This window comes from Microtus oregoni, unplaced genomic scaffold, assembly GCF_018167655.1.
Source record: "Microtus oregoni isolate MIOR12 unplaced genomic scaffold, Mior012 000036F_ref0000092, whole genome shotgun sequence".
Classification (NCBI taxonomy): domain Eukaryota; kingdom Metazoa; phylum Chordata; class Mammalia; order Rodentia; family Cricetidae; genus Microtus; species Microtus oregoni.
Genome location: NW_024543095.1, coordinates 5,899,174 through 5,914,068, shown reverse-complemented (window position 1 = coordinate 5,914,068; position 14,895 = coordinate 5,899,174). Strand labels below are relative to the sequence as shown.

At 42.5% G+C, this 14,895-nt stretch overlaps 1 protein-coding gene across 3 annotated transcripts in view; it reads right to left on the bottom strand.

Annotated features, from left to right (window-relative positions):
• Window positions 1–14,895, bottom strand: part of Ttc27 (tetratricopeptide repeat domain 27) — a 126,780-nt gene that overhangs the window by 29,141 nt on the left and 82,744 nt on the right. For all 3 annotated transcript variants that reach the window (XM_041631073.1, XM_041631075.1, XM_041631074.1), the window contains exon 14: window positions 1,553–1,651. In XM_041631073.1, coding sequence (XP_041487007.1) covers window positions 1,553–1,651 — 99 coding nt within the window. The remainder of the gene's footprint in view (window positions 1–1,552; window positions 1,652–14,895) is intronic.

Here is a 14,895-nt window from a genome sequence, read left to right as displayed (position 1 = left end):
CATGTCTGACAACCTCTCCATTCCTGGACCCACATGGTGGAAGCAGGGGAATCTGGGACCCTCCTCTGACTTCCATGGGCACTAGGCTTGCATGTGATGCCCACACATATGTGCAGGCAAAATACCCATACACATAAAACTAAAAATTTTAAATATTTATAATTTTTTGCTTTAAATGGCATCATTAAGAAAGTGGAAGGGGCTGGAGGGACAGCCCTACAGTTAAGAGCACTTATTGTTCTTGTAGAGGACTTAGGTTTGATTCCTGGCACCCACACAGTGACTCCCACCACCTATAACCCCAGTCCAAGGGGATCTGATGCCCTCTTCTGTCCTCTTCTACATGCAAGCACCAGGTATACACATGGCACACATACATACAGGCAAAGTATTTGTATACATAAGATAAGTAAATCTTTTTTAAAAAGTAAAAACACAAAGAATAGGATTGTGTTATGTACAATTCATAAGGGCCTTATAATTAGAATACATAAAGAATTCTTACACCTCAACAATCAAAAACAAATTTTTAAGTGGACAAAGGATGTGAATAAACATTTCTCATAGAAGACAATCAATCAGTCAATAAGCAAATGCAAGAATATTTAACATAATTAGCCAGCCATCAAAGAAACACAAATTGAAGTCACGAGCTAGGACAGTTACAACAAAAGGAGAAAGTAGCAGGTGTTGGCAAGTATTTGAGAAAGTTGGAATATAAAAAGGCTGTCTAGAAAAGTCTACCAGATGCAGCAGCTCTCCCACTTTATCCTCTAGGAAAGCACGAGTCCACCAGAAACTGGTAACCAAATGCTGATGGCAGAAGGATTCAGGAGGGCATCAAAGCAGAAAAGATCCAAATGCCATCGACAGATAAGTGGATACTGTGCTCTGCCCAACAATGGAACATTACCTGTCAGGAAAAAGTTAATGGAGCACCGATGCAGAACACAACGCGACGGCTGTAAAACACTGAGGTAAGTGGAAGAAGCCAGCCACTAAGTCCGCTTCTCTGAAACACGGGGACTGGACACCTATAGGGACGGTGACTATCGGGACAGTGACTGTCTAGCGCTGGCGAAGAGAAGGGGAGGAGTGAGTCCTGATAGCTGCCAGGCTTCCTTTGGGGGGAGGAGCTTTAAAATGTACTAACTTTGTAACTCTAAATATACTGAAAAAAAATTAAAATCCTTAATTATTATTTTATATAGCAACACCGTATGTGAGCTATCATTTCCACAAAGTTGTTGAACAGAAAGGGAGAGATGCCACATCAAAACAATTGCCTTCTAGTGATGTAATTAACATAGGAAGCATGTCCATAAATGATAAAAGACACAGGACACTGTGCCGTACTAGTCAGGCCGATCAAGTTTTAACCATGATATGATTCCCCAGAAAGTATTTTAACTGATAAACCATATCCCTTGAGTGTGCCCTTCCATCAAATATATACTTCTACCACAAAAGCAGCTGCTACTCCGAGCTCTGCAGCACATTCAGATAACAAAAAAGAACACAAGAAACAAGGAAGAAGGCCAAACAAACTTACATCAGGCTCTAGGGTCACGCACCGCTGAAACGCCTTCGCTGAGCCCATATAATCTTCCAAGGCCAAGTAGGCACAGCCTAGAGAAAACCAGACCCCAAGCTGCAAAGACCAAAAGTCAAAGTTAATCAGAAACATAAACATATTTAGAGGATACAATCTGAACATATTTAAGATACTACCAAAGAACACACTCCTGTACAGAATTCAGAACTACATTTTAATTGCCTTGTGTTGAGTTTAAGTGTAGGAAACCCAGTGAACAAAATTTACCACGAATTTCAAAGCTAATATAACAACGAAAGCGTGTACAATATTAATATTATTTGCAACTGATCAAAGGACCACAAACACAAGGACAGAGTTCTGCTCTCATCCTCCATTCCCTCAGATAACCTCCCTGGCAGGTTTCTGTGTAGGCACATCTGAAAAAAAAAAAAAAACTTGGAAGAGATAGGGTAAGAATCAGGCTGATATTTGGAAAACAGGTAATTACAAAAGCATTCTGTTCAGTGCAGAGTTTCCTTAAAATTCAATAGAACCTGTCAGAAGGAGCTGTAGCTGGTAAAAATTCAGTGGCATTAGTCAGAAATGTACTGATTATGAGTTAAGTTTGTTTTCCTCTCAGTCACAAAGCCAGTGGTGGATGGACGCCTACTTTCCTACAGACTGAACACAAAGGCAGGAAAGCAGTGGGAAAGGAAATGACACACTCAGCATCTGGCCCCGCCTTCCCTGTGCCCACAGAGGAGGAGCTACCTCAAAGTCCCTCTTCCCTAACCAGTCCCACAAAAACCTGGTCCATAAGGAGGGTAGAGGCCTCTTTAAACAGATAAAGATTTTTAGCAGATAGTTAGAGAGAAAGCTTCCAAGGCAAATACCCTCAGGCAATTTAACACTTCACTCTGAATGCACAGAGTCTATAAATAACCAGCAAGGCCTTTCTGCAGAACAGACCTTCATAGAGGCTAGCTGAAGGTAACAGAGACAGGAGTGCTTCTGGTGGGAGGAGGAGCAAAGAGACTTGCTGGAAACCAGCTTGCAGCCCCAACCACGGGACTTCAAGGTTAGACAGCTTACCACTTGGTTTTCACCTGGTTTTTTTTTTTTTTTTTTTTTTTTTTTATAGACTGAATGAAAAGAACCATTCAAGGTACCAAAACACATTCCCTGAACACGACACAATCTAAAAGGACCCAAGTCCAACACTAACCTATGTGACAACAGTAGAACAAGCCCCTGCCTCCCAAACAAGTTCAAAGCTTTGAAACCTTCATGCTGTGTTTCATCAGTTCTCAGGTACAGCCTTGTTTTAACATCTCTGAAACGAAGATGTATCTGGGTTTTTATTTGTTTGCTTGGCTTTGGTTCTGGTTGATTACACAGGTCCCATTCTGCAGCCCAAACTGGTATCAAACTCATAGATCCACCTGCCCCAGCGCCTCAGGTGCCAGGGTCACTGGCACACAGTAACAACCCGATTCCTCATGGATTTTACCAGTAGCCGTTCGTTCTGTACAAAGTGGTACTTACAATGCAAGGGTCCCTTCCCAGACAGCAGACTAGAGGCAATGAACCCTAAATCACTTGGAATGAGGACTATCTCATCGCACTCTGGAACTAAGTTAGGAACACTGCAAACTGCCTTCAAGCGTCTCAAAATGTCTGGGCCTCAGCTGCCAAAAATACCAAATTCTCTTCCCCACATGTTGATATAAAAAAGAGCCTGTATAAAGTCAAGATACAAATGAAAAACCTTATTTTTCAATCCACCAGAAAAGATTAAGAAATACTGCAAATAACAGCACTTATGATACAGCTCTAACCCACACTGGTCTGATGAGGGTTATTATTTACTTTTAAATTTTAAAGACCAGTTAATGCCTTATACTCAGTATCTTAAATTTTTTATTGAAAATTTAGACAGATGACTTCATCTAATATAAAGTATTAATATGGTTCTTGTGTCCTTTACCTTTGGTTATTTTTTGAAGTTGTTTGAACAATTTGCATGGAGTGAAAGTCCCACGGTCAGTTAACTGCTAGCTGGCATCTATCATTACCAGGTGACCACGGAGGAGGAAGAGCCCTTTAGGCATCCTGTGAAGGTCCCATTTTTAAACTACAAGGTCTCCCCACTGCTTGTGGCTGACCTGCTGCACCATTTTGATTTTTTATTTCTCAACTGAGGGCTTTGAAATTTGAAGAACTGTGGACAATCCTTGGCATTTCTCTTACTTACTTTGAAATTATTACTTAAACTAGCACTAGCAATAATGACTGGTGGGGTCCATGCGAGGCTCAGCAAGTCACAGCACTTGCCCCACGGGCCTACAGGCTAGCTAGCCTGACATGTTCAGAGGAATAGTGACAAGAGACTATACCTCAACAAGATGAAGGGACAGACTTCAAGCTGTCTGCTGACCCGCACACACAGGCAGGGTTAGTCACACGTGCATGTGCAAGCATACACGCCAATCCAATATATATGCAATAAACAAATCAAGAGACCTCAGAAACTTTCACAGAAGTCCCCAAAGCACAGCTGAATTCTTTAAGCTCTGAGATCACTATTGTTTAGCCCAGAGCTGTTGGGTGCGTAGGTGAGTAGCTTCATTACATGTCCTGGTGGCTACATTTTACAAGTTTATTTTAATAATATCTAATCCTATATACACAAAATGAGATTGCTTCAACGTGTTATTAAATATATAAAATGCTTGAGATGTGTATCCAGGACTCACAGACTTGCAGAAGACCCGCCACTGTCTCTGCCCTTAGGAGTAAACCCAGGCCTAGCTAAGGGACCATCACTCAGGAAGGCAGGGTCACCCCCAGGAAGGTGAGCTCACCTTGAAGCATGCTAAGGAAACTGGCAGAGTAAGGAGCCCTTTGATAAGTCATGAAATTCCCTTCCTGCCTCCTGGCCTGGTCCAGAGCCCTAGGAGGTGCGCACCTTTCTAAGTAGAAACACGCAGCCTTCTCTTTTTCTCTCTTGACTCTTTAGGGTGCTGGTCAGACCCTAAATGTGCTTTTTCTACAGCTTTAGGCTTCCTATTCTTTCTCTAACACCACCCCCACCCTACCATGTGGCTGCTTGTCACCGTGTGTCTCCTGTGTGTCACCTCCATGCCAGCTTAACTCAAAGGACAAACTTTTTCCTTCTCTCCCCCAGGCAGCTGCTAAGAGTCACAGCTTGCCCGCTCTGGAAGTTTTCTTTTGAATTCTTTTGAATGTGCACAATTTTCTATTTGAGTCTATTCTTAAATTATTTACTAACGGGCCTAAGAACATCAAGAGAGGACCCCAGTATCCCCAGTACCTTAAGGTGACACTGGCAGTACCCCCAAATTTCTGGTAACCACAGTATGTATTATCTTTGCCTAGCCACATCCAACCCAGCCTTTCATAAACTAGAATCACTCTTGTTCCCTCTCTCTAGTCAAAATAATTTTCACTTAACGAGCAGCTATTAAATATGACAGGCATTGACATTGTGAGTTTTCCATTATACCTTCATGTCTTCCTCACAAAAACTCTGCCAGGGAATGTCACCCGATAAGGAAATGCTGAATGAGCAGGAGCTATGCAACCATTATTGTTACTTCAAAGTCCACATCCTATCCACTTAGCCATACTGCTTCCTAATACACCATCTTACCCACAAATGACCCGCCTGTCTCCAGATGACATGTACTGGAACACCAAGAGATTTATGCATCTGTTTGTTTATTTACCTTCAGAACACACAGAGCATGGCTCCTTTCCCAAAGACTGCCTTGACAGGGCTATGCAGACAGGCAGAGAAGCAGCAACGGGTGGATGGGTATGTTCAGACAGAGGGGAGAGCTGAAAGGGTCTGGCCAAGAATGGAAAGAAACAACCACTTGAGAGAGAGGCTCTGTTGAGATTGCTATAGAGCTCACACATCTGGGGAAAGTCAGGAGCCATGGCTACTGCTGGCCATGACCTATGGAAGCCAGAGTCCGATGTGTAGGAGCCAATACAGAAACACAAAAGCAGACACTGTTTATTTTTGATAAAATGATTCCTGTATTTAAACAACGACTGTTTAAGTGTTTTAAATAATTTTTTTTTAAAGAACATAAACATGATCTGCTAGATTTTCCCGCCAGAGCCACAGTGGGTACAACAGACATGAGAAGATGGCTGACTGAGGAGTTCTGAGCACCTCTGCGGCTCCAGTTGTTATACCAAACCTCTGTGTCTCGCCCCTGGCTGGTAAAGGAGGTGGGGGTTAACAAAGCTCTAAGACTGCCCAGAAGTGAAAGGGTTCAGAGGTCCACTGGTGCCATCTGGCGGTGGGATAAACACACTGGCCATAAGAAGAGCATTCAGAACCTGTGTGTGGGTTTGAAGAGCTACAAGAGGAGTTAGACATCAGCTCAAAACATGACCTCAAGAGTTTCAATAATCAAGGCTCACACTTTTCTACATCTGTGTCATGTGTGCTAAAGGTTAACAGAATCTAGCCCTAAAAGCACACACATTCTCCATTCTCGGCCTTCTACTTCTCTAGCTCAGTTCCATGGCACAAATGCAAACCAGCTGTCAATGCAGGTCATCAAACAGGAAGCGTACTGGGCCAAATCCAAGATCACCACTGTTTGATAGTGACTTTGCGTCGCCATCTTAGATTCTCCCCACTGAGGGTGCACGAGCTCTCACCTGTCAGCATCACTGTCTCCCGAAAGGGGCAGTTTCCTCCCTCAGTTTCCTTTTACTGCAGGCTACTGGTTCTTTAAGGCTGTTTCTCTTCTTGCTCTTTGGCTCTGTCACAGCTGTTCTGTTATTTGAGTATTCTTTCCAAAATACTTAACAGTATGTTGGAGTCACATGCACCTGAGACTTTCCTGGTAGGTTTATCTTCCTGTGGGGCTACAGATAATGGGACAATAGTAATTTGCCACCATTATTCAGGCAGTGCAATAGGCAGGGAGGTCCCACATTTACTACAGAGAGCCGATAGTGGACCAGAACTGTGCTAACTTACACACATGCTGACTCTGTGGAGTGACGTATGGAAGCATAGAACAGACTGGCCTGATCATGCTCCTTGGAGTTCTCAGGACTCAGAAGCAGGTCTCAGGTATCCTCCCCACTGTTCTGAGCCTCAGTTACAGCCCAGCTGTTACCACTGGGTTCGTGTCTCTTGGCAGTTCAACATGTTAGATCTTAGGAGTTTTGTATTTTATTGCTTGCCAATAAAAGAATGGAAGAAAAAAAGTAAAGAATCTTTTCTTTTTCTGTACATATTATCCACACATGTCCACCATCCTGTCCGCCCACTGGAATGTGAGCACCAACCTCCTTGAATCTTCTACCACAACCAATAAACCCTTACAACAGAAAACTATCATATTACATTTCAAATAAAGATATTTTATTCTTTCAAAAACTAAAGTGCGGTGGTGGTGCACGCCTTTAATCCCAGCACTCGGGAGGCAGAGGCAGGTGGATCTCTGTGAGTTCGAGGCCAGCCTGGTCTACAAGAGCTAGTTCCAGGATAGGCTCCAAAGCTACAGAGAAACCCTGTCTCGAAAAACTAAAAAAAAAAAAAAACTAAAGAGCCAGCCATAGTGGCACATGTTCATAAACCCAGTATTAGGGAGGCTGAGGAGGTTAAAAAAAAATGACAAGTTCAAAGCCAAACTAAGCTATATAGCAAGAACCTGTCTCAAAACAAAACCTCTAAAATGACAACCCCTATACATGAAGGACAAGAACAGGCCTTGGGATGATGAAATCACAGACACCAAGCTACAGAGACCTGGCTAGCAGGGAGGCCTCTAGAAACTAACTAGGTTATCAATGCTGCACAGTTCCTGGAAAGCAACCTTACAACTTTATTTTGCTTCTAATGAGGCCCAATGAGTCTCCATTAAAGGGGAAAAAAACTTGTAAGCTGACCACTTAAGGTACTCAGGGCTCTCTAGGACTTGGCCTTGGCCAACACAGCATTATCTCCTTCTATCAACTCCTCAGAGAAGAGCAGCTCTGGAGCTGGACTGATGGACAGGCTGAACATCAGCCCCAGTCCTCAAGAATTCCAGGAGCTGGTTCAAATGACTAACACTTCTATTTCTTCATCTACAAAGGGGGTGAAAACAGAAGGACCTTGGTGGTTGTGCTGCTGGCTAAGGATACTCTCAGAGGGCTTAAACAACAAGACCTGGAACCTGGTCACATGCAATACTAGATGCTATATTATTACTATTACGACAGAATAAAATGAAGTCAAACTCTACAGTTACCAAGAATCTTTGTTTTTCTAAATGACCATGCTTGCAAACACAGGCTCTGGTTCCCAGAATACATGTTCCCAGTTTTCACATCTGTCCGAATCTAACATGCTCTTTAGGTCCACATCAATACTTCTCCATCAGGCTTTCTCTGACCTTTCCTGACCATCAGTCTCATTTACCTCTCAGCAGCAAAAGCACATTGCCCATATAGTCTACTGATGGTTACATGTGACCCATACACACCTCTTTCCCTCTATTTAACACACGTAAGTCAAAGGGGTGCAAGCCTGCATCTTAACATAACCTTTTGCATCTCTCGGTACCTCTAAGTGGTCTCAAAGGAATCCACATGTACAGATTAGCTTAAGTCATAAGTGCTTAACAGACAGGAACTAGGAACTACATTCTTCCAGTCTCAAGCAAATGTTAAATATGTCATCTCTTCTCATTCCACTGTCTCCTAGTGACTAGCATCTCTGCCACTCAGCCTCACCACTGGCTTCCCTCTACCTTTGGCCACCAGAGTGCTTCATTTCTGTCTGCAACAACCCAAGACCTCTAGTATCTCAGCAGCTTTACTTAAGCCTTCTGCATTTGTTCAGCACTACATTTGGCCCTCATCTCCTGGCTGTCCCATAGATAGGCAGTTTACTGATGCTAATCAACACTACATTTGACCCCATCTCCTGGCTGTCCCATAGATAGGCAGTTTACTGATGCTAATCAACACTACATTTGACCCCATCTCCTGGCTGTTCCATAGATAGGCAGTTTACTGATGCTAATCTGCTATCTCACCTAAAACTCTCTCTTTAGTCTCCAATGCCAGTTTCTGAAGGTCACCAGCAGGCTTCAAAGCCAGGGACCACTTCTGGGCCTTCTATGAATTTTGTGGACTTTGACACTTCCTGATGATTGCTCTCCCTTGGCTCTTTTCCCTCTGGCCAAGTCTGCTGTGTTAACCCCAGTGTTCTCTGTTTGGTTTGTATTCCAGTAGTATCCAGAGTAGAAGACCCTGACCAATAGCCTCAGCTGGTACAATGTTTTCTAAGGGATTTGTTTTCTATTGTGGCTTCAATTCACATCCAAAAAACATCACCTGCAAGCTCCACTCACAAGGCTCACAAGCGGCCTTCACTGAGGCCTTTAGCTCTAAGGGACTATCAGTTATCTTTTCTTAAATCACCTCATATTCAACATCCAAAACTGCATCACCTTCCTGCAAAAAGGTATTTTTCTCTTCCTCAGCTTCCTATAGCTAATTTAAGAGGTTCTGGGTATGGAGATGCAGCTCAGTGGTATAATGTATACTTAGCATGTGCTAGCACCTCGGTTCAATCCCCAGTAACTAGCTCGCTCTCTCTCTCTCTCTCTCTCTCTCTCTCTCTCTCTCTCTCTCACACACACACACACACACACACACACACACCTGGCATCCACACTGATTCCATGTTTTCCCTCAACCCTGCCAAACCAAGAGTAAACTCAGAACATTTTCCTTTGTAACAAACTTCAACCTATTCCTCCTCATACTTACTGTTAAATTCACTGATACTTACCTGCGACATTCATTCTGCATATAAATTTTTGACAATACCATTTGTGACATATTGGTCATTTACACAAAATCCCAATAGAGTCCCCTATCCATAAATTCAGATAACCCTAAAGCAGGCCTGTAAGTGGCTCACAAAATGATACTCCCTTTACCATTTTCCAGCACAAACTCTTTGCTCTCTGCTCAGAGGTTGGCACAGCCTATTGGTGCCACTTTGCATCTGGCACATGGCAGGCACTCAGGACTATTCTGTCAGGCAACCACACAATGTTCTATCCAAACAATAACCTTTCAAAAGACCAGGAGCACTAAAACAATGTAAAATAAATGATTCTTAAAAGCCTATCTATTAACCATTGGCCAACTGTTAGTTTTATCATTTAAGGGGATTTTGTAGAGTAGTATATTAAAAAACCCAAATTCAAAAGGCAAAAGCATTATAGTCTCTTGTATGTGAGAAGCAGTTGGATCTCTGTGAGTTCAAGGCTAGCCTGGTCTACAAGACTTAGTTCTAGGACACGCCCCAGATCTACAGAGAAACCTTGTCTCAAAAAACAAAAAACAAAAAAACAAGAAAGAAAAAGAAAGAAAAGAATTATAATAGTTTTAATTCTTCAATTAAAATTTTCAATATTTTAATTCTATTTTGTGCTTAGGGAGCTAGGGAAAGTGAGGGAAGGAAACACACAAGCTTATAACTGCCTGTAACTCCAGCAGATCAGCGCCCTCTTCTGGCCTCCAGCAGCACCTGAACTCATGTGCACAAATCTGTGCTCAGACATACATATTCAGAACCTAAAACAGAAAAATAATTCTTAAAAAAAAAAAAGGCTATATCCAAATGCAGCTTTTAGTTGTGAGGGGTGAAGTTTTCGGTCATTTCTTAACACTTCACTTTTTATGTAGAACAAATAAAAATGAGCAAAATTAGTTTTAATAGATTATTTTTTTCTTGTATGTACATGTAATTTCTTATGTCTGTATATAGTTTTTTCATGTTGATACAAGAAATGAGGTCACACACTCAATGCAATAGCACTTTTAGTGAAAAGTCATTGATTAATTTCTTGTAATAGTTTGGTTTTTGATCTATTAAATGCATTCTGGATAAAGAGTACCAGATATTCAATTTGTCATGGGAAATATCTAACATTTCTAAATGCTGTTATAAAGTTATATAAGCTAAACAAACAGGAAGATGAAGCTACTCGTTTTATTTTATTTTATTTTATTTTTTTTAATATTTTATTTATTTATTATGTATACAATTTTCTGTCTGTGTGTATGCCTGAAGGCCAGAAGAGGGTGCCAGACCTCTTTACAGATGGTTGTGAGCCACCATGTGGTTGCTGGGACTCGAACTCGGGTCCTTTGGAAGAGCAGGCAATGCTCTTAACCACGGAGCCATTTCTCCAGCCCCCGAAGCTACTCGTTTTAGAGGACACAAATTCCACAAAATAAGATACAATTTGATTTATGTATTTCCCAGTAAGTTACTTCTGCATTATTAACAGTAGTAGTGGTGGTAGCATTTTGAGATACTTTCTCACTCTGCAGCCCAAGGTGGCCCAAAATTCACAGCCCTCTTGCATATCTGACAAAACTTTTGGTCTTGAATATGTTCTTTTTGGCCTTTTTGTAAGTTTGTGCCTTACAAATAACTCCCCCAGTATTTCCTTAGTTGCTAGATGGTTAACTAGTTCTAACTAGTCGGTATGTCCAGCTCACCAGACTGCGCCCGAGGGTACAAACTGGAACTATTTGTCCATCTACAACTAATTCTTGCCTTGCAAATCTAACACTTATCTGAGGGCGCAGTGAAAAGGTGCTATCTCTTCACCCATTCAACAAACATTCGCTGAGGACCTCCTGCATCGGAGGCACAGAGACAGGACCAGGAACACTGAAGTGAGCACAGAGGGGAGAACTCACACCTTCACATCATTCTCTTCTTCTTGAAGAACATTTTGTTAAGTAAGCTGTGCATAATAGCTATAGTGAGGCTGTGGAGAAATGTGAAGCGGGAATGAGAAGCCTGAGGTGACAAGGTGGTTTTAAGGGGCAGGAGCGAAGGAAGGGTTTCTGAAAAGTGACATCGGAGCAATGACTTAACAAATGTTACCACAGAGGTGAGCTAACTGGACACATAGTCCAGGCAGACGAGCAAGTGTAAAGAGCACCTATGTATTCCGAGAGCAAAGAGGGCAGTGGATGGAAAAGGAAAGAGAGAAGACCACACCCAAAGAGTCTGGAATGTTCCAGGGGGGGGCACCCAAGTCCCCTCACCTGGATTTGCCTCAGTCCAGACTCTGCCCCCGAGAAAGCCCACCATTGGTGGCTCCACCCCTGTTTCCTCAGCTTCTTCTGGAACCACCCAGGAATGTTGTGCTCAGAACAAACCTGGGTTTATTAATTCAGTTTGAGTGGCTCACTACAACAGTGGCGACGGGTTCCCACTAACCAGGATTCAAACTTAGCACAAAGGACTCTGGCTCATGCTAATGAAATGGAGGGAACATATGATCCCGTTCAAAAAAGGCTTTGGATGTTCACTGAGAACAGGCAAAAAAGGACAAAGGGGCAAAAAGACCAGAAGAGAAAGAACTATAATTAATCAGGTAAGAAAATGGCAATCTGGACCAGGATGGTAAAAGGTGGTAAAATGTAATCTGATTTTTAGATGCCTTTTGGTTTTGGTTTTGTATTTTGAGACAGGATCTCTCTGTAACTGCCCTTTCCTGAAACTTACTCCGTTGACTACACTGGTCTCGAACTCACAGAGATCCGCCTGCCTCTGCTTCCAAGTTGGGATTAAAGACATGAGCCACCACATCCATTGCATTTTTAAGGTAGATCTGCTAGGAATGTATATTGTTACTGTTCTCGTTGCCGTGACAGAATACCTGACCAAAGCATCCTATTGGAAGAAAGCTGGCTTGGCTCACAGTTAGAGGCTGCTGTCTGTCAAGGCAGGCAAGCAAGGGACGGCAGCAGAAACAAAAGACAGCCAGTCACATGGTATCCACGGTCAGGGCTTAGACAGCTGCTGTGAACAATCTCTCTGTCCACTGTGTAAATATGTGTCTCTATGATTGGTTTAACAAACAAGCTGACTGGTCAATAGCTGAACAGGATAAAGTTGGGCAGGAGAGTCAAACTGAGAATAATGGGATGAGGAAGGGCAGAATCAGGAGTCACCAGTCAGACACAGAGGGAGCAGGAAATTAACACGCCATGCTAATAAAGGTACCCCCACATAGCAAAGAACAAATAAGGAATATGAATTAACAAAGTATTAGAGCTAGTTAATAATAATCCTGAGCTATTGGCCAAGAATTTACAATTAATATAAGCCTCTGTGTGGTAATTTGAGAGCGGCTGTGGGACAGGAAAACTCCACCTACAGACAGCTTTCTAGTCAATCGGAACTCCCACTCACGGAATAGTGATGCCCACAGGGTAAGTCCTCCCACCTAAACTAACCTAACCTAATTTAGATAAGCCCTCACAGATGTGCCAGAGATTGGGCTCCTAGGTGAGTCTAGACCCTGTCAAATTGACAATCCATATTAGACATCATGGTTTTGTTAATAGATTAGATGTGGGAAATCAAAGATAACTCCAGAGCTGTTGGGGTTGACATTAAGAAGAAAAGGGATGGTGGTGAGCGGGTGGACTAAGAAGAGCAGCCCACAAGTTGGATTTAAAGTAATGAATGTGGAGGCCGAGAAAGCAACTAGATGCAGGAGTCTGGACTCCAGAGAAGTCAGGAAGGAAAAGAAAACTTAGGGAGTTATCAGCTGCAGACAATCGTTAAAGCTATGGAGTTATCTGAAGTCAAGGCAGTAGCTGCAGAGACAAAACCCAAGGACTAAGTAAAGCCTCAGGCCCTCAGGAGTCAGCAAAGGAGACTGAGAGGAATGACCACTAAGGCAGGAGGAAACTGACCATGCTGGCGTGTCACAGAAGACTGGGACTCTGAGATTGCACTTCACAGGTTTGGGGTACCCGGCACTCAGCAATGAGGCTACAGCAGGCTAAGAGAGAGAATTCCTTTTCCCAGCTCATACAGAGTCTACGGCGAGGTAACCTTTCGGCAGAGGCTACTACAACTGCCAGATTCAGTGCAGTTATCTCGAAAAGCAAAAATTTTAAAGTACAATACCAAAGTTGGGCTTTACAACCTCTGAAAGAGTGATTTAAATTAGGGTACAGTTTTTCAACCAGAGTGCTACTGACATGCCAGAAAAAATTAGTAAAGATAGCATAGCTATGCCGTGCATTATGGGTACTTTTACCCTGCAACTCTGGTATTTCTCCCTTTCAGAAACCAAATAGCACATACCTTCACTTGCCCATTATGAAAACCAAAATTACCTCCAGAAATTACATAATCACATGCAGTTAGAATAGCTGAGTAGGTACAGCTGCCAATGCAAACCAACGCCAAAGGTATATACTAAGCATTTTGGGGGCCAAGTAATACCGTTAACTTCAGTAGATCACTGTGTGTGAATGTATCCTATTCTTCTCCAGAATGCTATCTGCCACCCAGTTTGGAGGAGACTAACTACGCAGTATCTAGAGTGGGAAAGCAAGCAGTTAGCTCAACCTGTCAATATGCACACGCGCATGCGTACACACGCAAGCACACGCACACACACCTTAAACACCCCTTTTGTTTGAAAATACCATAATGAAACCTAATTTTTCTAAAGCTAATTTAAAAAAAGAATTATCTGTTTTTTGTTTTGTTTTCTGTTTGTTTGTTTTTGGTATAAAAGACTACCAGGTCTATCTTTTTGGCACACTCATTTTCATACCATTTCAGCACAATCCATGACAGGCAAGAGGTAGGGGCAATCTGAGTCTCCACCCAATGAGCAGGCAAATAGAAGGGGTTTTCATATCTACTGTAGCACAGAGGAACCCTGAGGACACTCCGCTAAGTGAAATAAACCAGTCCTCAAAGACAAATTCTGCGGGTGGAAAGATAGCTCAGAAGTTAAGAGCACTGGCTGCTCCTGGAGATGAACAGGACTAGGTTCCCAGTACCCACAGGTTAGCTCACAAATGTCTGTAAACCCAGTTCTGGGGATTCCAACACTACAACATGTGATGTACTTATACACATGCAAGCCAAACACCCATACACATAAGAAAAAAGAGACAAATACTGAATGGCTCTGCTCTTATGAAGTGTGTAGAATAGTTAAATCCATAAGAAGGGAAGCAAATGGTGGCTGCCAGAAGTTGAAGAAGAGGAAATGGAGACTTGTCAATGGACTTAAGAATCCCAGTTTCACAAAATGAAAGTTTGTGGAGACCCGTTGCCAATCTTAAATCAGGACTACTCCATGAGCTGTATGAGCTCTAGGATGGCTATAAATATGGCCTGACACAAATATCATACACTTTCTTACAGCACTATGAGATTTTTTTTGATTTTTTATGATGAGTTTAATTCTTGATTGTGAATTTTGTAACTCACCAAGTTGCACTGCAATATCACACGAAGTTAA